The sequence below is a fragment of the Apiospora hydei genome (assembly GCF_038363865.1).
Source record: "Apiospora hydei strain CBS 114990 chromosome Unknown utg000010l_segment0_segment0, whole genome shotgun sequence".
In the NCBI taxonomy this organism is placed as follows: domain Eukaryota; kingdom Fungi; phylum Ascomycota; class Sordariomycetes; order Amphisphaeriales; family Apiosporaceae; genus Apiospora; species Apiospora hydei.
This window is the reverse complement of record NW_027117369.1, coordinates 1,955,248-1,977,478: the sequence shown is the minus strand read 5'-3', so window position 1 is coordinate 1,977,478 and position 22,231 is coordinate 1,955,248. Positions and strand designations below refer to the sequence as shown.

The 22,231-nt window shown below is 53.8% G+C and overlaps 10 protein-coding genes across 10 annotated transcripts; 4 read left to right on the top strand and 6 right to left on the bottom strand.

The window, feature by feature from the left end:
* Positions 1-319: 319 nt before the first annotated feature.
* Positions 320-2,391, top strand: PG997_014824 (uncharacterized protein; the record flags this gene model as incomplete). Its single annotated transcript, XM_066819138.1, has 4 exons — positions 320-342; positions 412-872; positions 938-1,612; positions 1,688-2,391. 4 exons carry the CDS (start codon positions 320-322, stop codon positions 2,389-2,391), a joined length of 1,863 nt encoding a protein of 620 aa, XP_066661326.1.
* A 258-nt stretch (positions 2,392-2,649) lies between these two features.
* Positions 2,650-3,580, bottom strand: PG997_014823 (alpha/beta-hydrolase; the record flags this gene model as incomplete). Its single annotated transcript, XM_066819137.1, is given in 3 exon segments — positions 2,650-2,967; positions 2,979-3,176; positions 3,242-3,580. The coding sequence occupies 3 exon segments, from the start codon at positions 3,578-3,580 to the stop codon at positions 2,650-2,652; spliced, it is 855 nt and encodes a 284-aa protein (XP_066661325.1).
* Positions 3,581-4,671: 1,091 nt separating this feature from the next.
* Positions 4,672-5,310, bottom strand: PG997_014822 (uncharacterized protein; the record flags this gene model as incomplete). Its single annotated transcript, XM_066819136.1, has 2 exons — positions 4,672-5,003; positions 5,055-5,310. The coding sequence occupies 2 exons, from the start codon at positions 5,308-5,310 to the stop codon at positions 4,672-4,674; spliced, it is 588 nt and encodes a 195-aa protein (XP_066661324.1).
* Positions 5,311-7,955: 2,645 nt separating this feature from the next.
* On the top strand, positions 7,956-8,927 carry PG997_014821 (uncharacterized protein; the record flags this gene model as incomplete). Its single annotated transcript, XM_066819135.1, has 3 exons — positions 7,956-8,002; positions 8,068-8,191; positions 8,439-8,927. The coding sequence occupies 3 exons, from the start codon at positions 7,956-7,958 to the stop codon at positions 8,925-8,927; spliced, it is 660 nt and encodes a 219-aa protein (XP_066661323.1).
* An 890-nt stretch (positions 8,928-9,817) lies between these two features.
* On the top strand, positions 9,818-12,323 carry PG997_014820 (uncharacterized protein; the record flags this gene model as incomplete). The annotated part of the gene is made up of 8 exons (XM_066819134.1): positions 9,818-9,822; positions 9,875-10,001; positions 10,069-10,150; positions 10,253-10,742; positions 11,344-11,425; positions 11,493-11,656; positions 11,709-11,980; positions 12,067-12,323. 8 exons carry the CDS (start codon positions 9,818-9,820, stop codon positions 12,321-12,323), a joined length of 1,479 nt encoding a protein of 492 aa, XP_066661322.1.
* A 446-nt stretch (positions 12,324-12,769) lies between these two features.
* Positions 12,770-13,552, bottom strand: PG997_014819 (uncharacterized protein; the record flags this gene model as incomplete). The annotated part of the gene is made up of 2 exons (XM_066819133.1): positions 12,770-13,246; positions 13,367-13,552. 2 exons carry the CDS (start codon positions 13,550-13,552, stop codon positions 12,770-12,772), a joined length of 663 nt encoding a protein of 220 aa, XP_066661321.1.
* A 1,602-nt stretch (positions 13,553-15,154) lies between these two features.
* PG997_014818 (uncharacterized protein) lies at positions 15,155-15,634 on the top strand (the record flags this gene model as incomplete). Its single annotated transcript, XM_066819132.1, has 1 exon — positions 15,155-15,634. The coding sequence occupies one exon, from the start codon at positions 15,155-15,157 to the stop codon at positions 15,632-15,634; it is 480 nt and encodes a 159-aa protein (XP_066661320.1).
* A 373-nt stretch (positions 15,635-16,007) lies between these two features.
* On the bottom strand, positions 16,008-16,747 carry PG997_014817 (uncharacterized protein; the record flags this gene model as incomplete). The annotated part of the gene is made up of 2 exons (XM_066819131.1): positions 16,008-16,475; positions 16,589-16,747. 2 exons carry the CDS (start codon positions 16,745-16,747, stop codon positions 16,008-16,010), a joined length of 627 nt encoding a protein of 208 aa, XP_066661319.1.
* A 992-nt stretch (positions 16,748-17,739) lies between these two features.
* PG997_014816 (uncharacterized protein) lies at positions 17,740-18,149 on the bottom strand (the record flags this gene model as incomplete). Its single annotated transcript, XM_066819130.1, has 2 exons — positions 17,740-17,956; positions 18,037-18,149. 2 exons carry the CDS (start codon positions 18,147-18,149, stop codon positions 17,740-17,742), a joined length of 330 nt encoding a protein of 109 aa, XP_066661318.1.
* A 1,266-nt stretch (positions 18,150-19,415) lies between these two features.
* Positions 19,416-19,877, bottom strand: PG997_014815 (uncharacterized protein; the record flags this gene model as incomplete). The annotated part of the gene is made up of 2 exons (XM_066819129.1): positions 19,416-19,655; positions 19,713-19,877. Coding segments are annotated over 2 exons (405 nt in total), but the record flags the coding sequence as incomplete, so codon positions are not given.
* Between the last annotated feature and the right edge of the window lie 2,354 nt (positions 19,878-22,231).

The following is a 22,231-nucleotide window of genomic DNA, read 5'->3' as shown; positions in this document are numbered from 1 at the left end:
TGTGTGTCCGACACTAGCCAGAATCAACGGTCTTGTGAGATGGGACTCGAGTCGCGGCCACATACATTGACTAGCAGAAACAAAGGGTCTGCCTTGGAAACACTTCGGACGCTCGTGATCAGACTGAATTCTGGAGTCAAATGTCGCTGATCCACGATAGGACGATGCATCTCAAAAAGGGCCACGAGTACGTTTGTCTGTTAATGGTGTTGACATTTTCTAGGTGGTGATTGAACTTGAAACGCCCTCAAGTTGCTTCTTTCCTTTTCTCCCTCACACGTAACGCCAAATTCAATAAAGGAGACACATCAGGCCGAAGATGTCGGATAAGCACTTCTTTCCGTAAGTAACCGAGTAAGCAATTCATTAGCGACACGGAGCGTTTTACTTACAGTCCTTCTCTACCTCCAGCGAGACGGCCGCCAACACCCTGGTCCCCAAGTACCTGCGCGCCTTCACCGCGGCGAACCCGCACCTGGGCCTGATCGAGTCGGAGCGGGTCGTGTACGAAAAGCAGCACGACCGGCGCGCCGTCTCGGTCATCTCGGGCGGCGGCAGCGGCCACGAGCCCGGGTGGTCCGGGTACGTCGGCAAGGGCGCGCTCGCGGCCGCGGCGTGCGGCGACATCTTCGCGTCGCCCAGCACCAAGCAGATCCTCGCGGCCGTCCGGGCCACGCCGTCCGATGAGGGGCACATCATGATGATCACCAACTACACCGGCGACAAGCTGCACTTCGGCCTCGCGGCGGAGCGGGCCAAGGCCGACGGCACGTGCAGGAATGTCGCCGTCATCCCGTTGACGGATGATGTGTCGCTGGGGAGGAGCAAGTCTGCCGTGGTGGGCAGGAGAGGCATGCCGGGCCACATGATCCGTAAGTCTTTTAGTTTGATATGGTGCGCGAGGAGGGGCATTACTGACAGGCCCCTGAAACAACAGCCGCCAAGATTACCACAGCAGCAGCGGCTAAGAAGTACTCATTCGACCGGTGCGTGAAGCTGGCAACGGCGGTTAATGCCGAAGTCGTTTCGATAGGGTCTGCTCTCGACCACTGCCATGTGCCCGGCCGGGCCAAGCACGAGACCCTCCCCTCCGACGTCGTCGTAGTAGGAGCCGGCATCCACAACGAGCCGGGTGCTCAGAGGCTAAGCCCGTTTCCTCCGGTAGAGGACCTGATCAGCCACTGTTTGAAGCTTCTCTGCGACCCGAACGACCCCGAGCGATCGTTCGTCGAGTTCCACAACAACGACACAGTCGTGTTATTGATCAACAACTACGGCGGTGTCAGCAACCTGGAGCTGGGCGCGCTCACAGACGAGACGATGGTACAGCTGGGCCGGACGTGGAATATCAAGCCGGCACGGATTCTGTCGGGTTCGTTTGAGACGTCGTTGAACGGGCCCGGTTTCTCCATCTCGCTATGCAACCTTACCAACGCCGCCAACGAGGTCTCTGCGCCGGTCGAGGAGCTGCTTGATCTCTTGGACATGAAGACTGATGCTGTCCACTGGCCTAATGTCTTTTCCCCCGACGCATACAAAACTCAAACCGAAGAGAGTACCACCGAGCACATAGAGCACAGGCCGGAGTTGGCGCATGAAAATGATATCAAAGGTAAGTATATTGCGTAGGAGAAGGAGCAACAGGTATGATTTATACGCGGAAGCTAACAGAACAACAACAAAACAGTGGCACCCAGCCTACTAGACTCCGTAATCCGAACAGCCTGCCTAGCAGCTATTGCTGCGGAGCCGAACCTCACGAAATGGGATATGATCATGGGCGACGGCGACTGTGGTGAAGCAGTACAAGGCGTTTCAGAAGGTGAGCACCCTAAATTGCCATATTCGCCGTTTATTCGTTTTGGGACGTCGGCTGACATTTGCCGTAATAGACATTATCGCAATACTAGACCGCGGCGAAAACAAGGAAGGCTCCATCATGAAGTTCCTCCTAGCCACGACCGACGCCGTCGACAACATGGGCGGGAGCCTGGGCGCGATCCTTGCATCCTGCTCTCCGCCTTCACCTCCGCCCTCCAGCAGGTCGTCAAGCGCAACGGCGGCCAGTCCGCATCCTCCTCTACTACCTATGCCCAAACCCTGGCCGAGGCCGTCGAGACCCTGAAGAAGTACACGGGCGCGCGCGAGGGGGACCGCACCGTCATGGACGTCATGATCCCCTTCGCCGAGTCCTTCGCGAAGACGGGCGGCGACTTCGCGGCCGCGGTGCGCGTGGCGCACGAGAAGGCCGAGGGCACGCGGCATCTCAAGGCCAAGTTCGGCCGGGCGTCGTACGTGGCCGAGGCGCAGGGGCAGGCGATTCCCGACCCGGGGGCTTGGGCGTTTTACGAGTGGGTGGCGGGCATGCAAAAAGCTATTGAGCAGCAGTAACGTAGAGCAAACTGGAATGTTGTTGCTATCTGTATCACTATCTTGCTGGTTCTCATATAGAGAAAGAAATCAAATGTAATTGACCCATGATAAAGGTATCAACTGCGCAGCAGAGTTGAAAGTTCGCTTCACTCACTAAGGACAGTCTATAGTCATTCTCGTCATATTCTCATTCCCAATATATATCTCGGGTGAAACCCCAGCCCTTCCTAAATCTTCAGCGCCTCCCTGAGCTCCTTAACAATGAGCGCATTCATCCTATCCTTCTGCTCCCCACTCCGCCGTCCCGGGCCGGCACGTCTTGTCAAACGCATGCGGCATCCCCTCCATGACCTCGTTGACGACCCTGCGCTTCCCGTCCCTCAGCCGGTCCGCCAGCTCGTTCGCCTCGGGCGCGCAGTTGTCGCCCCCGCACGTGACGATGACGACGTGCCCGGGAAACAGCGCCGCGTCGGCGCGCCCCGGCGAGACGCGCGGGTCCTTGCGCGCCGCCGGGTCAGGCGTGTAGCACTCGTCGAACAGCGCGGCCATCTGCGGCGGGATGGGCCGGACGGGCCTCTCGACCTGCTTGCGGGCCTCGGGGGGACGGAGAGGTCCGTGGGCGGGTACACCGCGACGACGAGGGGGATCTGCATCTGCTTGAGCGCGTCGTCGCTGGTCGCGAAGGTCTGGCGGAAGGACGAAGAGGCCACGAGCGCCAGGAGGCCGCCCGCGCTGAAGCCCGAGACGGCGACGCGGGCCACGTCGTAGACGTCAGGCTGCGCCGCGACCCAGCGCAGCGCGTCCTCGACGTCGTGCACGGCCGCGGGGAAGGGGCCTCGGGCCCCTTGCGGTAGTCGGCGTCAATCACGACGAGGCCGGGGAGGTCGCGGGCCATCTGGGCGCAGAAGGGGCGGTCCTGGCCGAACATGTGGAAGACCATGCCGCTGCCGTGCCAGTTGACGAGGACAGGCGACGGGCCCGCGGAGGATGTGGCTGCGGCATCCTTGGCGGTGGTGGAGCGGTAGAGGCGCGCTTCGATATGGCGGCCGCCGCCGCGCGAGGGGATCTGCACGGGGTTCTCCTCGACGCCTTCCAGGACGGCAGCGAGGTTCTCGGGTTGGGCGGCCTTGGCGGCGTCGAATTGGGCGCGCGCTGTGGTGACGGCGGCTTGGAGCTCTGCGAAGCGTGCGGGGGAATGGCCAGCCATAGTGAGAATGGGGGTGGGAACGATAATAAAAGAAACGGGGGAAAATAACAATACGTCAATTAATCAAATTTATTCGATTGATCATAACCTCTGCGCAAGTGTTCTATCGACCTGTAGAAGCAACAATTACTGAAGCCTGATCTGATCTGGACAGGTGGTCGTGGATTTTAAGTCTTGCGATCCACCCAGTCGGTTCTGACCAGAATCCACCACGGCGGAACTGACTGCTTACTCGCCCTGCTCTCGTATGATGAGCATAACCCCGTAAACGCCGGTTTCACGCAGGTTTCGTAGATGCGAGCAACCGACAGCCAAACCTAAGCAGCCGAAGACGTACTCAATTGATATGGTGCATTGCCTGCAAATCTTCTACGTCGGATCAAGACTTAAATAAGTAATGCGCAAGGTTACGAGCCCGACTCTCACTGCTGTTGGTAGTGGCAGCTAGCCGCTAAAGTTAGGGAACGTCGCACCCCCACCAGCCCCTGGGAGCTTCGCATTGAAGCTTTCACGGTCTAACATGAGTTGTTGTTAGCATACCTCCTACAACTGACGACAATTTTCTATCAAATCAATTGGCACATTCACATTGTGCAATACACACAGTGTCATCTAGTTAGTTATAAAAGACAGCAGCTTTTTCCAAAGGGGCATGGTGAGGAGCTACCCCGGGTAGCTCAGCTTCTCATCCTCACATCGACCAACCAGACCATACAGTTCAGTAAGAAAAGTTTTATAATAAGCTAACACCATGGATCTCGATGGACAATTACGGCAAAATCCATTGGCATTTCTCTGGATGGAGGCGATATTGCGGGAACTTTCCGTTTCCGGCCTTCGTGGCGAGTCGGTCGTGGGCCGGCACGGTAAGTCCATTATCAACTCTAGTGGTCTTGCCCCGACTGCCGCTGGGAATGGCCCCGTTTTGCGCCAGCCATACCATAAGTAACTGGGGCTACTGGCGAGGCTCTAGATGCTTTTGATGACCACCTTCGACCGCCCACCCCAGGCAAAGAAGTACCACTGCGACGGTCGTCGAGATTGAATGGTGCACGAACGCTTCGCCTCAACCTCAGTCAAACTACCCCCTCTTACTTGGTAGTCGAACTTTCCATTCGCTCACGGAGTACGTGCACCCCTGGCGATTTGCCCTCATCCACTACCAAGAAGCCAGGAAGCGGACCGGCACCATCTTCAATGTCAACGACGAGGTCCTCTATTGGGAGCTCGCCGCCGCTGGGGTCGACTCGCCGCTCCTTGACTTGCGCGTCGTACTCCTCATGGGAGCCCATGCTCCCCCGTTCTGCAGTAATTTGTGCCAAGTCCTCCAACGGAGACTGTCGTTCCCAGCTCGGAGTGTGACAACACCTGGACGCCTTCGCCGTCTTCTTCTGGTGACATGCCATCCGATGACGAGAAGCCCCTGATCAAACGTGCTAAGCAGAGCGAGTAATGCCAAATATCAGAAACAAACAGTCCTGAGTCCTAAAACAGTCAGTCCTGAGCCATTTAAACAAGTCAGCAGTAGCGGTCCCATAAATGGCTACACCGCACACGCCGTCAAGGTCATCATGTGGACCAGATCCGAGGCTCAGAGACCTATGCAAGACTTCCAGTCTCGCCAGATTGCCTTTCAAGCCACGACCTGCTGGCGATCTGGGGTCCCCAAACAGTTGCTGCTCAGACACATGGGATCGGATGTGGTTTGACACACAAATTGAGATGGGCATAGTCGCTGACAATAGTGGCAAATCTCATAGGCTAAGAGGCATTGGTATCTCGACTCTCCATGTAGACACCCAGAAAATGATGAAGCTACTTCGCGCAAGTGGCCAGAGATTTTCTCTACTCTATACAATATACAGTTGATAGAAGGCAATTTTCGATCCATAGCAAATTAAGTGTGTAGGGCCGGTCTGGTGGTTGTATATTGAATAATTATAAATTCTCATGTACTTATCTCAGAGACCAATAACCTGACACCCACATCTAGCATTCAACCCGCTCTGGCCCTTCAGTTGTCTTTTAGCCAGCTTAGTGTCTTCCCTTCCCTGACACAACAACACCCCAAGGACATCATTTTTGGCAGCGAAATGGATCACAAAGATCTCAAAACGCTCCTTGAGGAACTGCGAGAGGATAGTACTCCGTTACCACCCATCCGAACCACACGCCCTGAGCTGGCACCAGGGTGGGGCCGCTCCGTGTCTGAAGTCCGCGAGGCAAGTAACTCACAAGCAAGATGATTGTTTTTCTCTTTTCTCCTCCTTCCCTTGGCGATCGGCGTAGGAAAGAGCATTTTTCTTTTCTCATTAAAACTCCTTATGATTGAACACTAACATATTCCTCATAACCTAGGCGTTTCACAACTCCATCGCCAGCCAAACTCCAACACAAGCAACCACCCCGCACACCATCGCTTCCACACACGGAACTTGGGTCTCAGAGATTTACCTCGACGGATGATAGCACGCCCGTATCAGCCTCGGAAGAGATAATGACCGGCATCCTTCATTATATCGAACACGAGGGTCTGGTTCAGCCCCAAGAGTACCATACGCCGTGGCCAAGTTCCCATAGCACATTGTACCACGAACCAACCGGACCGATCGCTCTGACCGAGGACAACAACTGTTGCTTACTTGTGACTGGACTTCCCAGCACAGTAACCGTTCCCGAGTTCATCAACCAAGTCCAAATAAAACGGCTCGGTAAGATCGCGGCTGTTAGTTTAAAACCAGCTCTTCCGTTCGTCCCTACCGCCGCTGTGAAAGTGACAATGTGGGATCGAGAAGGAGCGTTCCGAATCCTGCGCGCAGTAACGACAGAGAGCTTCGGCTTCGAGGGACACGACTTGCAGGCGTACTGGAACCGGGTCAAGGTGGAACCACAACGACACAGCAAAAGGTCTCGAGTCTTGAAAGTGCGAGGGCACCCGGACAAGGTTGCTCCCAGTGTTTTACTGCCCTGGTTCGACAGCAAATTTCACTTTGTTCTGGATCAAATCATTGTGAAGCGGTCCGCGCCCGATGTCATGGTGGTAGAATACAGGTTCGGCGCTTATGTGAATCAGGCATACCACGCCCACAACCTTCTCCGCAACAGATACCGTAGGAATGAGGTCTTCTGTGCTTACCTACCAGACCCGTGTGAGCCTTCCCAGGACGACACTTCACTGCACGAACCGACCTTAGGAATAGGAAGCGATATAGCCATCAGTGCTCAACCTGATGGGGTCAGTCAACACCAGGTGTCTGCGTCACCGACAGACATAGATGGTTGAGAAGACATTGACCATGGTCATTATTTTGATGTCAATAGACACAGCCAGAGTAGATCAGACAGATAGCCATCAGACATGATCAAAAGACAATATAGACCAGAGTTATGGAATATTGATGTGGACTCCATCACGTGATATTACCGTCGACGGTCAATGCCGGCGCTAGGGGTCCGAAATACTTTAAAACAACCTCATGGAGCTGATAATGATATGGGCAGTGTCAAACGCATCTACCAAAGTTGGAAACATCGCCGTTGGCATGAATGTTAAGGTGGCCTAGATATGCATTCAAGTAGCAGTTTTCATCAGCGTATTATTCGCCTCATTTACCGGCTGCGTGTGACGACGACATGCCAGTTGAATGAACCTGCTGGGAAAGATGCTATCACATCATGTTGCTAGCGAGGTGTTTATGTCTACAAAATCATTAAAAGTGGTTACAAGTACCCGTTCCGATGGCCTCTCTTGGTTAGTATCAAACGATGTTGAGAGTGGCGAGGGAAGGGGGGCATCTGCCATCAAAATCAACCATGCGGGACTAGGACGAGGTGCATAGGGGGGGCCCATTTTTCTCATAGGGCTGAGCGAGCAATAACGTACTACCTGATCTAGACCTGAAGTGAGCAGTCAGTGGACTGCCTGTGTATCTGAGGAGCTTCTTAGAATTCGCTGCGGCGGACCTGGGCCGGGCAACCAAATCAGCAACTTACTGATCCAGCTCTCAATCAGTGCTGGTCCTGGTGTACTTAAGCAAGTGTTTCATCCTCAACCCGCCAACTCCCATCTTGTGTTCTCATCCATCAACCTTGACCTGGACTGTGAAATCATCCAGCCTCACCCAATTCACTAAAACGAACACCATCAACCTTCCATCTCGGCACCTCGAGACGACTCTCTCACCTCCTTGCTATCGCATTTCACATCTTATCTTTCCATTCTCGCGACATCTCAAACTCAATTGAGCTCACTGAAGACGCCACATCGCACACGCGACTTCATCTTCCCCACGTTGCTACCAGCCTAGCCGTCAGCCTGCTTGTCGCAGACCCTTCACCGAGCTCAGCAACTGTCATCACTACCAAGTTGAACACAATGCCTTCGCAAAAGCATCCCGTCATTAGCCAGGAGGGTGATCTCCAGTACGTCATGAATTTGATCATCCTGCTGTGTACTACTACTGACTACTAACGTTACCTCCTCGCAGCCTATGGAAAACTGGCCAGTACTCTGATGTCCGCGTCACCTGCCGCGGCCAGTCCATGCTCCTACACCGAGCGATCCTTTCCCGATGCCCTTGGTTCAAGGAGAAGATGGAGAACCGATTCAGTGTTAGTGAACCCCGCATATCGCAGATGAGAATTTCACTGACTGAAATTAATTCTTTTAGGACAACAACATGCTCGAGATCAATCTGGACCGATTCTCCCCGGTTTGCTCCAGACTCTCCTGTCATTCATCTACAGCACTCGTAAGTAGTTACTCATCTCCCCAAAGCCCCACCCTTCTCTAGTCCCACAGCCTTTTTGGAAGCATCTTGTTGCTTTTGTAGACATTCACTAACCGCCATCTACAGAGATCAACGACAACAGCCTCCAGCCCAACACCTTCTTCGACCACGAAGTCCTGGCCCAGCTCTACGGCCTGGGCGCCACCTTCAAGTTCCCGCTGTTCCAGACGGCCGTCCTGAACACGGGCATCGAGTTCCTCAACAGCGGGATCCAGTACTTCAGCTGCCGCCCCCGCAGGAAGCTGACCGCGGGCCAGATCGACCAGCTGCTGCGCGGCCTCCGCATCGCCTACGCCGGCGACGTGCAGACGCAGGCGACCCTGCGCGGCCTCTACGTCCACTTCTTCACCGAGTGCTGGCGCAACGTCCAGAACGACCCCTACTTCTTCGGCCAGGTCCGCTCCGTCCCCATGTTCTCCGTCGACCTCATGGAGAACGTCGGCCGCAAGAACGCCGGCCACGACCGGCTCGAGACCACCATCTACACGGTGCATGTCTGCAACAATGCCACGCCGTCCCTGGAGGCGGCCATGAAGGCCGCCTGGGAGCAGGACTAGCTCGAGATTACTTCACGGTTGGCTCGACATTTGACGCAAGGAGACGATACATTGGATGAGGGGTTTCTATCTTGCAGGATTATAATGGCATTCGGCGTTTTTGGAGTTGCTATGGAATGAGATTGTTTGGCATGATCATGGCGAATGTTTGCGTAGAGGATACAGCGCCAGGTTGAGCTGCGTGGATACCAGTAATTATAATATTACTTGATTGTCCACAAACACATACTTATCATGAAGCTCAAAATGGACTGGGGTTTATCAAGGTTTTGTTTAGATACTGACCATGCTGGTTGGCGTGATATGCATGGCGCCGTGGTCGACCACCCGAGACGAGCAGACACCATCGCGCCAATAAAGTGGCGAGTGGCTGTTCATGCCAGCTGAGGGACCCGAGCGTGTGGAAAAGTAGCATTGCAGCAGTTATCCATCGATTCCAACACTTCTCAAAGCTTCCATAACAAATGTACATGATATACATTTATAATTCAATATTTATAGACACGAGACGTGGCTGATTTATTATCTTGTATTCAATTCACTACATTCACTGTAAAGTCCTGCCTCTGAGTTTTCCTATTTAAGGGTGGTGATATGCCCACCAGGCTCACTCTTTACTTTTCCCTTTCCATCATCCTCTTTGCTATCGTGTTCCACCTATAGATGCACCATCATCCTCAATCTTCTCACTACAGCATTTGCTCGCACCTTTCATACTCATTCGTTTCCTTAGCCTCTATCGAGCTCATCATATTCGCTCGTTGCTCTTCTTTACCCATCCGTTGTCCCTAATGCTCAACTCTCGCCCTTACTGAGTCAATCATTCGCAACTGAAAAGCCATTGACAATGCCTTCCGCCAGCAACCCCCGTCATCGCCCAGAAAGGCGACATGTTGTAAGTTGGCCACTCCATCTTCCCTACTACCAATGCTAATTCAACCTTGTAGCTTGTGGCGGACTCGCAAGTATGCTGACATGAAGATTGTATGCGACGGCAAGTACTGGCTCGTACACCGCAACATTCTTGCGTCCAGATGCGCCTGGTTCAATGACCGAATCTGGAAACTTCGCAAGGTAAATACAGCACGCAATGCACTTTGGACCACTGACGCAGAGACTAATATGGATATTTACTACGCAGAAAGAGGGTTATTACGAGCTCGTGCTCGAGGACCATCATCACCTTCTGGTGCGGGCCTTCCTGTACTTCATTTACAATGGAGGTGAGTCATTTTGGCCAAACCCTAGTCGGCTTCCTTCTCCCCAAGCCCAAAGTACAAGCCATGTTGAATTCTATCACGCCCACCTGCTAATCCATCTACCAGTCATCGACCATGAGCACCTAAGAGACCGCATGAAGCCCGACAACGTCGTCCTCGCCAAGCTGCACCGAATGGGCATCGACTTCGATCTTCCGGAGCTCCGGGACGCTCTAGTCACCATGTTAACCAAAGCCCTCAACGGTCGAATCGAGTATATCGCGGAAAACCCCACGGAGAAGATCAAAGTTACCGGGATCTTAGGTGGTGTCAAGTTCGCGTATTCTCGCGCGGAGCACCAGCAGGCGGAATTACGAGCCGCCTACCTCAACTTCTTCTCCCGGTGCCTCAAGCAAATTGGACCGAATTCCCATTTCTACGAGAAGATCCGATCGATCCCTGCGTTCTCGGCCGATCTGTTTCAGGTCATGGGCAGGAAAAACTGGGGAGACGAGAGTGACGAGGACGAGGACGGCGAGAGCGAGAGCGACACCAAAGCCCGGAGACAATCCCGCAAGAAGTCTGGAAAGGAGTACGGGAAGAAGCATGACAAGAAGTACAGGTCCCAATCCAGACGATGATCTGCTATTACCTGCCTGGGTGACCTCAGTTGGAAGACCTCTGGAGTCAGGTGACGATGATTAGTTCATAGCTAACTCACGTACATGAAGTAGCCGGCAGTTAGGATGAGCAAATAGTCTGACATTTATCAGAAATGAATTCAGCAAATGTTTGCTCACGCTTGATTGGATTTAACCAATTTGGCGACGAAGTAAGTGAGGTGCGATGCTTGTCAGTCGTTATACGCGTGGCTATGTGATCTACCCTGCCACGTTGTTTGCTACGTCATACTAGATGGACTCTCGCAAGGCAAGGTTCACTGTAAGCCACAAAAGCTTAAAATGGACTGGCGCTCATCAAGGTTGTGCGGCACAGATACGGCCGTTGGTGTCACCCCCCGCCCCCAAACCCAGTCCAACCTCGCGGATGACGCTACTTGAGCCAAAAAAGAAACCATGAGACAAATTTGCTGTGAGTGAGACAAACACCTGTTCTAAATTCCGGGCTCAACCAAAAGCCTCATCGCGAGCATTTTCTCTTATCTGGATTTCAATCTCGAGCTATACATCACTGTATCAATCTACACGCACGCAAAGGACGGCTAGCATGGCCGAATTCACGATTGAAGATGCAGACTTGACGAGACTCAGGGGGAAGGTGATAATAGTGACAGGTACAGTTTTCTCGATTTTGAGTCGGTGTCACCACCACATCACATCATTCATAAATGCTGTCAGACTAATAGTGTACACCTCGCCTTGCCCACAGGCGGTTCATCAGGAATCGGGCTAGCAACAGTCGAGCTCCTCCTCGGCCTAGGCGCCGCCGTGGTCAGCGGCGACCAGTACCGCCGCCGGCGCCGCAAGTCATTTACCCGTCCGCAGGCTCCGACGCCGCGGCCTTCTTCACGTACGTCCCGACGGACGTAGGCGTGTGGGCGGACCTCGCGCGCCTGTTCCAGCGGACCATCCAAATCCACGGCCGCGTCGACCACGTCTTCACCAATGCGGAGGGCGTCCCGCTCCGCGGCGACTATGTTGACCACCATGGCTCTTGGCGCCGGTGGCGAGCTCCAAGAGCCCTGCCATACGGTGCTTGACGTCCATCTCAAGGGCACCATAAACACGACCACGCTGGCGATCCAGTACATGCGCACGCAGGATCCTCAGGGCGGCAGTATCGTGCTCAACAGTTCGACCACAGGTCTTCATGGCGCTGGCGGCGTCGATCATGGTAAGCACCCCCGCGACTCCCCTTAATGCTTTGCAGCGTCCCTCCATGCTCTGGTGAAGTGAACCAAAGCTGATCTGCCTACACAGTCATTTCCAAATATGGTATCCTCGGTTTTGCACGCGGTGTCGAGAGCAACCTGGACACGGCCGCACTTTCTATCCGCGTCAACGTGCTAATGCCGGGGCCGGCCGATAGTCAAGTCGTCGAGGTTATCGCGGCGGATGCGGCTCGAGACGTGGCCCAGCTCATGGCCGACTCCACAAAAGATGGACACGTCGTCTATGCTGGGGAAGGACGATGCAGCAAGATCGAAGAGGCCGTACTGCTACCGGCGCATCGGTAGATTGTCGGAGAGTGCGCGTGGCGGCTGATTGACGGGCACTGAAGCAGCTGGGCGGACCCAGGGCTACCGCTGCACGGAGGAGAAAAGGAGGTGAAGGAAGTCTGACCGATTTGTTAAATAGAGCTGGAGAGCACGACTTGCTGAGACTGGGCAAAACCTACATATGTCCGATATATATGAATGAATTCTGCGTTCGTTGTAGCCGGATTAATCCGTCTGGCTGCTCCTGTAGCAAGGATAGAAGTGTGCAAGGAGCCAGGATCGGCTCATCGCGAACTCGCGACAGCACTGGTGCAAGGGGGCGTGTTTTTGAATGAAGCAGGCTCTGCTATGACCTGTGATTTTTTATATAATGGGGTATTTGGGGTATCTTATTGACCAAGTCGACTGTGAAGGGCACTTCGTAATACCGCTAGGGCAAATCCACACACCGCATACACCGAGTGTCATTGTCGTGTTTCTGTCGTCATTGGGTCGGTCTGGCACACTGCCAAGATAGACATGGCATCGGTCGCAGACCGCGTAAGCGATGGCGATGTCGACGGGTTACGGCTGAGAGGTATTGCCGTGTCGCTGCCATTTCCCAGCATGGCCTGGATCGACGGCCTTTTCTGAACATCGGCTGCAAAAGGCTGTTGCTGACGATGACTGGTGCCATGCTGCGCCTGAAGCAGAAGGTCGCCGTCCCGGATATGGTCCAGGATGGTGTCAACGTCGTGGCCCCGCCGGATCCGACGGACGATCTCGAAGCCTTCCTCCTCCGACCTGTTCTGGATAACGTCGTACAGCTCCTGGTGGGACCGCAACAGGGGCTCTATCTCTTGGTACCTTCGCCGCAAAGCCTGGGGGTTCTCCACCCCGGGATATATACAATCGGTGCCACGCTTGACACACGTAGCACACTGCGGGCTCGCACCATCACACTAGAGAGTCGAAAGAGAGGGATACGTGTGAGCCTGTCAAACGACGGAAAGAAAAAGGCGGTGCGCGCTTGGTGTTGGGGAGTCGGGGTGTATTAGCTGCGGTCGTGCATCCTAGCTTACCTTTGACTTGCGGGTGCGACAGCTTTGGCAGGCCACCTCGGTAACTTTCCGTTTGGCGGGAGGCTCTCCCGACTGCGTCGGCTGCGGTGTTATTCGACCTGAGTCCACTGGTGGCGCGGGTCGTAAGGGCCGGTAGTTGCGGGCTGACAATGATGGTGTGCCTCGGTTGTTGCTCGGGGAGTCCATCATGACCTCAGTTGTCTGCCTCGGCACTGAGGCGGACCGATGGAGTGAGAGACAGAAAAAAAAAAAACAGAGAGGCCGAAAAGAATGCCGAGCTGCAAGCCTGCTAGGCCTCTAGGTACTTCCTACAGCACGCAACCTTGTTGGAGGAAGCACCGAGCTAAAGTCATAAACAAATGTTAAAAGCAAGACCCGAGCCGAAAAGCCAAAGGGGAAAATGGAAATTGTGGATAGCCACCACGAATATTGACTCCCCCGTCGGGTTTTGTGCTGTCTCTTACTTTGTTTGGTTTTTGCCTGCGACTGTGCAATCGCCTGGTTATTACCTCATTCGTGATCTGAACCACTTGCCACTCAGGTGGTGTAGCCAGTGGGGACCCAATCTGATCGACGGTCGCGACGAGGCCAGACCAAGCCAGAAGATTCGGGCTGCCAGGCTGACCACCAGGCAAGCAATCTTTTTCCGGCCGACGGCTAACCTAGTCAGAAGTGACGATGGATTCGGATACGCCTTCCGAGCGGCAGCCAGGATTGGTCGGCAGCTGAGCGTGGTTGCCAATCTGCACGCTGACATGCCTACATACCGTCACAGCCCTCCCGCGCCAGCGTGCTACTGAGCGTACCTGGGAGCAGTGCTGGGGGTGTCCATGCCCCGAAAATTGGTGTGCTAGTGTGGGGGGCTCAGAAGGGGGTTTAGGGGGAGGCAAAAGTCTGCGCAGGGCCAAACTACCAGTCTTTTAGCGAGGAATTGAGTGGCTTTGCCGCTGCACGCTGCCACAAGAACAATTGTTGGTCTAGATTCCGACTGAACGAGAGAAGAGAGAGAGGGATACATATCTCCACACGTGTGGCTTGTGTCTCGATTTCCCTCGTTCTTGACTAGATCCTTGCCTGATGGGCAGAAGCAATGTTAGGGCGTCGGGAGTTTCTCCGACCCTGGGGTTCTTTTTGGGTCCATGCGAGGCAGCAAGCCGTACGGGGATCCGGATAGGAGGACGAGCAAGACTCACATTTGGATTGCAGTCCAGGATCCAGCCCATAATCTAATCCAACCCATAATCTAACCCTCCCACCTCCACCTTCCAGTGCTTTTTGTGTCGCCGCGACGCTGCCCACATCTACGTGTAACACAAGTGGCTGTGATCCTCCGCCCAACCTTCCGCCCAACATGATTGGCAGGTTGCCTTGCCTTCTTTCCCCCGCAGATCGACCCCGACAGGCACGTCTGATGGGATTGTGTAACTTTGCTGAGCTGTGCTTTGACAGATAATTGCTGGCGTCGCTTGTTCGATACGACGAAAACGTCGTGCTGGCCAGTAACTGGCGGGACCCTCTGGTGGTTGAGTTGACGACCCGCAATGGAAATGAAATCGCGTTTGGAGAGAGAGCGGCCCCTCCCGCCCCTCCTAGGCTCCTACAAACATTAAAACTGGTTCCGCTAACGTGCCCCTCCCCGCTTACCCACGCCCTGATGAATTGCCGATCCAGCTATTGTAGGACGAAACACTCAAAACACATTTCATTCTCGACCTACCCAAGCGCCCTGCGTACCGGAAACTCTCCATATCATCTCTTATCGGTATCCAACTCTATCTAACCTTCGCCATGGCTGCCGCACAGCAACAACCCACCAAAGCCTTCAAGATCCTCAGCGCCGTTGAATGGCAAGCCTGGCACGAGTCCGGCACCTTCCGAGGCGCCTCGATCGACCTGACGGACGGCTACATCCACCTTTCCACCGCCGCGCAGTCCAAGGAGACGTTCGAGAAGTACTTTGCGGGCCAGACGGGCCTCGTCGTCGCCGAGGTCGACCTTTCCCCAGGTCGCCGACCCGGTTCGGTGGGGAGGCGTCGCGCGGCGGCGCGCTCTTCCCCCACGTCTACGGCAGCATCCCGCGGGCCGCCGTCTCCCGGGTCTTCGAGGAGGTCAATGGGGAGCTGTTCGACAAGCTCTTGGCAGAGCAGTCATAATCCCCGCGTTGTCTTGTCAGCTGTTCCTGGGGAAACGGAGGGTTTTGCTGACTGGATCTTTTCATGGCGTAGTCACTCTGCCAACCATAGCGGGGTCACTTGCTCTGAGCTGTGAACGAGGCAAGCTGGGAATTCCTGCCTAAGGGTTGATTTGAAATAAAAGCTCGGATATGTAGTTAGTCTGCCATCAAGTTACCCCAAAAAACCCCGTACGCCGCGTGAAAGAGCATGGTAAAGAAACGCTCTGAGCCTTGCGTCATTTTGACGCTTGCTTCTGATAGTGTGGGCCGCCTCTTGTAAAAGCGCACCATTCTCCCATCGTATTGTACAAATCCCCATTCTGCCAATCGAACGAGTGCAAGACCCTTGTCAGAACTTTTCCCACAGCTCCCAGGTCCACCCGCCAAACCGGGATGTGCCCGTCTCGTGGGCCAGTTCTTCAAGACCAACATCACCTGGGCCGGTACCGGCAACACCTCGCCACGGACCTACAGCTCGACCTCGGTTGCCTCAGACTTCACCTCAACGCCGTCGAAGCTGAAGTCTTTCCCTTCTCGCACTTCTTCCACGTTGCCTCCGCCCATGTTTCTGCTGTAATTCTTGTTGTGTCCGTTGGCGTTCGAGTTCGCGCCGGCCGCAGCGCCGCCGTTCTTCTGGAAGACGGCCTGCTCGCCGGTGCCGGGCATGCGGATCGCCATGTCGCCGCGCACCGAGGCGGGAATCATTTGGTAGACACGGCGGGCAAAGACGAACGTGGCGACGGCCCAGATCCAGACGAGGATGGCGACGCTGAAGGTGACGAAGAGCGTGGGCACGAGGATTAGCGTCGCGATGCCGATCCAAAACAGCGAGAAGACGAGGCCGCAGACGAAGGCGAAAACAGCGGTCGACAGCGCGAACGACACGAAGAGCATCAGCGGCAGGAGCGAGAAGATGGACTGCGACACGATGAAGGCCTAGAAGCAGGTTCGCGTGGGAAACTGTCAGCCGAGCAAGATCAATTACCTTGCGACTTTTGAAGCAGCGAACAATGGCACAAATCAAAGTAGGTCGATGCGGAAACACGTACAAAGGTCAATGGCCGTTCCTGTGCGAAAGTTGCAGTCGCATCGTAGGCCTTTTGTCGGGTCGGCGGGCTCACGACGCGATTGACTTGGCGTTGCCCGTAGGCGAAGATGCCTCCATTGGCCTCGGAATTGGGCTTGGTCTGAATGCCGTTGACTCCCATGATATCTGTTGTATAGTATCGATGCTTTGAAGACTGTAAGATGAAGAAAAGGGAGTTGGACGATGCGCCGAATTCCAGACTCGGATGCGCAGAAGAGCGTGTCAAATGTCCAAGGCAGCGAGCGCCGACGTTACTTTGCTAGCGACGGCGGGCACTAAGATGGATGACAATGGTGATCGCAAACGGGGTCAATTACGACAGAGGGCTACGTAGCTTGAAGAATCAAATCAATTGATGGAAGACTAGCATTAGCAGGAGGATGGGAATAGGAGAATAGTAATCAAAATAGCATTTCGGGGACAGATGATGGTGGTGTCGGGCTTTTCAGCCAGGCGCAACGCCTTCTTCAGCTCGTCGGTCGCACGCGCTTGCCGATGAGGAATCTAAGACACTGTGACAACGCGATGATGACATACTGCAACCAGACTGCACCACTGGCAGTTGCGACTTGACCTGGGGAGAGTTGGGGAGCTCCAAGCTCCAGCTCTCATGGAGGGGCACTAGCCAGCACTCAGACACTTGTGGCTTGCCCGGGGAGTTTCAATCCCAGCCACTGGGGTGCGCCACTAAATGCACCCCTGAGAATGGTTCGCTTCAATTCAACGCGCCCCCCTTGCCCCTTATTCGCCTTGATGGGCAAGAGCTAGACTGGTCACCTGTTAGCTTGAGAAGTCTTGACATGTCGCCTCAGGACGTATCACATCGGATCGATGTTCTCATGATGCTAATGTGCAAAGAATAAGTACTTCAAGTTGTAGAATGGCGGCACATTACACGGATCCTATATGAAAAGCTCTCTCGGCTTCCCCGAAGACATTTCTTTGGTTGGAGCAAAATATGGCAATGTGCTTTAACTTTGTAGGTAGTAATTTAAGCTGTAATCAGCCAAAGAGCGACGTAAAATGGTGACTAAGATTGTGTTCCCCCTATCACAGTCCATCCCTTCCAGGTAAATCAAATCTGGCAAACGGTATACCCATCGGCTCTATCGATCATTCCACGATCTCGCCAGTCGCAATTTCGACCAGCGTTCCATCTGGGGCCTCGCGGCAGCAGTAGCCGGGGAAGCTGGAACGGCCCTCGCCGATGTAGCCCCAAGGGGGGTCGCACGCGTCACCGCCCTGGGCGAGTTTGTCCCTGTTGAGCTGGTAGATTCCCGAATCACCTCTGCACACGCAGACGTTGGGAAGGCAGCAGCGAGGTGAGGCCCTGTACGTGCCAGGGGGCAAGCCGTTAGCATGCGTCCTCGTCGAAGACAACTGGATTCTGTTTCTTCCTTGGCTACTTACACGTTCCAACACCCGCTATCGCGCCGGGACTTGACGGCGGTGGAGGTATCCATCGGCGAGGCCGAGATCAATTGGGCTGAAGCCGCAAGCAGAGCAAAGATGGAGGACTTCATGTCGAGGATAGTATGGGAGTGAAAGGTTCTGTTGGTTGCTGTAGGGGGTGAGGAAATTTGATGTTCAGCTGGAAAGGCAATTCAAGCCACTTTATACTCCCACACGATGAAAACCGTCGAACGATTAGATGAATTGCATACGACAAGTCGTACCTAGTTATAGATGTGTACATGCTTCGTATGGAATATAGCCCGTTGGTGGTGAGAGGCGACGTGTGACAAAAGCACCTGCCCACGCCTTTGACCAAAGTCGATACGCAGTGCAGATGCCAATCCTTCCTGATGGTCTGATAGCCTTTGACCGACGATTCTCGGTCTCTCATCGTCTGACATACGGGAGTCCTGAAGAGGCAACATAGAAACTCGTGATAGGAATCCATGCCATCCTAGCAGGTCGTGTGATACACGCACCATCTGGGGGCCTAAAACTGTCGTGATAGCTACTAGTAGTTGCAGCCTGCCTGGTGTAACTAGGCGGCGATTCGTATATTTCTCAGCCAACGGGGACACGGGCCGTGACTTATTCCCCCGCGGCGCAACTCCTCCTATACTTTCGGGATCATGTGAGACATGGCCGGTGCCGCTATATCGAGCGACTTCTCTTACGACTCAAATCTTGGCTCTCCGTCCTTCTCTTTGCAGACAGCAGGTGCAGAGAACGAGTGGGACCCCCGGCCGGGCTTCGGTGTAACGTCCACGGCGCAGCCTCGATCTTAGTCAGATCAATAGAACAACCAGTGGAAAGAGTTGGGGCCTCCGGAGTTCGGCACGAATACAAACTGTAAATTGGTATATCATATGTTGCATCAAATGGATCACTATCCCCGTGTTACATTCTGGTGGGTTTGATGGAATCCTTCTCGAAAGCGATGCTGCCGAAAGCAGTGAGGATACCTACCTACCCACCTGATTTGATGTTGGAGCAGTGCGAGACGTACGTCCTTCTTAAACCTTCCGCGGGTTAATTACATGTTGTGGATTCGGGTCTGTGGAAGTGTTGGGGAGAAATCCCACAGAATGCAGCAATTAAACAAGGGCAATCACCTTGAATAGGACAGGCGACCGAACCGTGACGAATGAACCGCTATGTTTGTAGAATGGTGCCCCAACAGAGAAGTAAAGGGAAGCTTGGTCCTAACCCTAAGGTCTATCCGCTATGCAAGTAAGCCATGGTTGTAACAGATTATCACACGCGGCAAGAATGAGATCAATAGATACAGGTTCTGGCATCGCCCCATAACGTAGCTTCCTATTTAGCAAACTCTGTCACTGTTTGCCATCAGCTGTCACCCTCAGTGAGACCCATTCAAGTAAGCCAGAGCTTCCTCTCCTGTTAGCCCCCTGCGCCTCCTGGCCCCCGGCCTCGCGGCAGCAGTATCCAGGGAATTGGTTATTAGAGTTAACAATGAATCCCCATGGCGGGTCGCAGCCGTCACGACCCCCGTTCACAGCGTCCTGGTTGACCTGGTAGATCTTGCCTGCAGGGAGGGGGTTAGAAAGCTTGATCTATGTAGGGCTAGCCACCGGCTCGAAATGATCTGCTACGGGCCATAACGGGCAGACCGTAGGGACACAGCAGCGCGGGGCAGCACTGCGAAAAGAGCGGGTTAGTAACGAAAAGTTGATCAGATAGGCAGGGAAGACCGAGGCGCATCGTACAAGTAAGTGCAGCCGCTGGCAGTCTGGCGACCTCTGCCCCTCGGACACCATCACAAGAACAACTTCAATCTAAAACTATGCGTTCCTCTAACACTGTGCATTTCATCCTCGGGCTGGCCGTAACGGCTATCGTCAGCCCGGTCTCCGCCGCCGCGTCTCGGGTCAACATGGCAGAGCTTGAGTGAGATGCTTGGGAGGTGATATTCTGTTAACATGGGTTATCGGAACGTATTTATAGGCGTTCTTCTTCTCGTGTCTCGAATGTCATCATCTGATACTTGGTGCAACTATTTGCTCACATCTGACTGGTGCCTATTAAATGTCTCCATCCAGCCAGTCGAGCGAGGGTGGGAAGGACGTCTCATCACTAGCTACATAAATTTAGCCCCCAAGCTATCTAAAACTGGGTGGACTGCGAATTACGTTAGATGAAATGCATGTCTTGTCCCACAGACTCTGGTCGCGAGTCGAGTAGGAATATGTTTTTCATATCTGGGTGTAGCAGCCATCCTCGTGATAGTCGCTGCCACTCATGATGAAAGAAAGGTGGATTGGCCCATAAGTACATATGTTTGGTTTTCTTGTTTGCGCACGTCAGATGCTCACATAGGATCGGGTACCTGGCATATATGGGGGCTCCATTCCTAGTTACGGAACGTTCCAGTAAGGGGATACAATATAGAAGTCTTTTGCCAGTCAAAAGGATGTTGCCATTTGTATTGTGGTCATGAGTACCGCGTGATCAGATATTCGCAGTAAGAGTGTCATACAGACTGACCAAACTAATGTTAAAATACCCATGGGCCATTCGAATGCTATTGAACTGATTATTGAACATATAATTTGGGCATCTCCCGGGCAGTTTGGAAATATGAACTGCACCCAACCCTCGTTCCGGCCATACGGGCCGATCAGGCTATCGTTATACTTCCGTATAATGCCCCTGGCATGATCTAAGAGGTTTACTAGTGTAGCGTAGTAATCGTATATTTGAATCTCGAAGGTTCCGTATTAAGTAACAATCACCCTAAGCCAATCTGGCCTCACCCTCATATTACCCTGCTATCGCAGATGGTGAGCATAAACCGGCACGCCTTACCCAGCTCACCACAATGGCTAGGGAGGGAAGAGCCGGGGAAGCTCTGAATGTAAAATTTGCGCAATAGCTAAACCCATCACTTGCAATCTTCACCTTCAGTGTTTCTAAAGGGCACCCAGACTCCAGGCAATCAGAGAGAATGCCATGTCCACCGCCTTAGCATAATATCCCAGCAAGGGCCTACCAAGAATCTAACTATAGGGGCTGCTGTCGAGCAGGATTTCTCGTTAGCAGCCAGGAGGGACAGTAAACAAGAATCATTCGAATGTACGTTCTAGAAGCAAATAGGGCCCGGAATCGGGAACAGGCATTGTTCATTGATATATTGACACCGCGGAAGCGAGGATGATGGAATGCGGCGCATCACGTATTAGAAAACACGATGTAGGATTGCTTTTCCGGTCGTTCACGGTGCACCTCCATCGCCCTTGCTGCTCGACTGAAGTGGCCGTGAATCAACGCCCATACTGCACTCACTAAGCAAGCCCAGAGGCGGCTTTTCGGGCAAACTGCATCTGTCAGGATATCAGTTCGGCAAGTAACGCTGCTTCCGCTCCAGCCGTTGTTGAGCGTAGCTCCAGGCTTCTGCTTTTGGTGATATGGATCATCATGGATCTCCATTGCTTGTCGTTATTCTACAGTTCGGCAACCAGAACGAAATCTTGTCTGGCCAATAAAGGAACACAACGACGACTGTTGAATGAATATGTTAAGCTCCTGTCGCGATGGGCGAAGAAGGACAGTTGACTGCGGAAGGCTGCATAAGAAGTTACGGAGATTATAGCTTTCTGGATGGGGATCTCAGGGGTAGGATCCCCAAAGCATCAATGCGTGGTTGCAGTGTGATGCACAGCAACACTCCTGTGGTATCTGGACCACTCAGGTAGCTGTGCTTCTGATACCGTACGTCATATTGGTCAATTGCAATTTTGCATCGCCCATTTGGTCGGTATGCCAAGCACTTGGCGGTGTTGGCGATGTCCAACCTTCGCTGTTGTTGTGGCAGCGAAAATTCCACACCGCTGAGAAACGTAAACTGTGCCGCTCGCGAGCAGAAACCAAACATGCACTTTGTAAGGTAATTGGCTGCCGCGCCTCCAGAACCCGAAATTATAATGTGGCTCTGTTGGTTGGACCGCGGTCCCATCAGCCAGCCGACCAACCACCAACCGCCCTTTTTCATCAACAAGTTGCTCCGAAGCTCATCGGGATGTTCCTCCGGCCGTCCTTCCCGTCTCTCACTTCTATAAATAAGTGACTACCCCCATGGTCTTGCGGCTAGGCAAAATCGATCATCAGGAGGATCAACAACTTCAACCAGAGG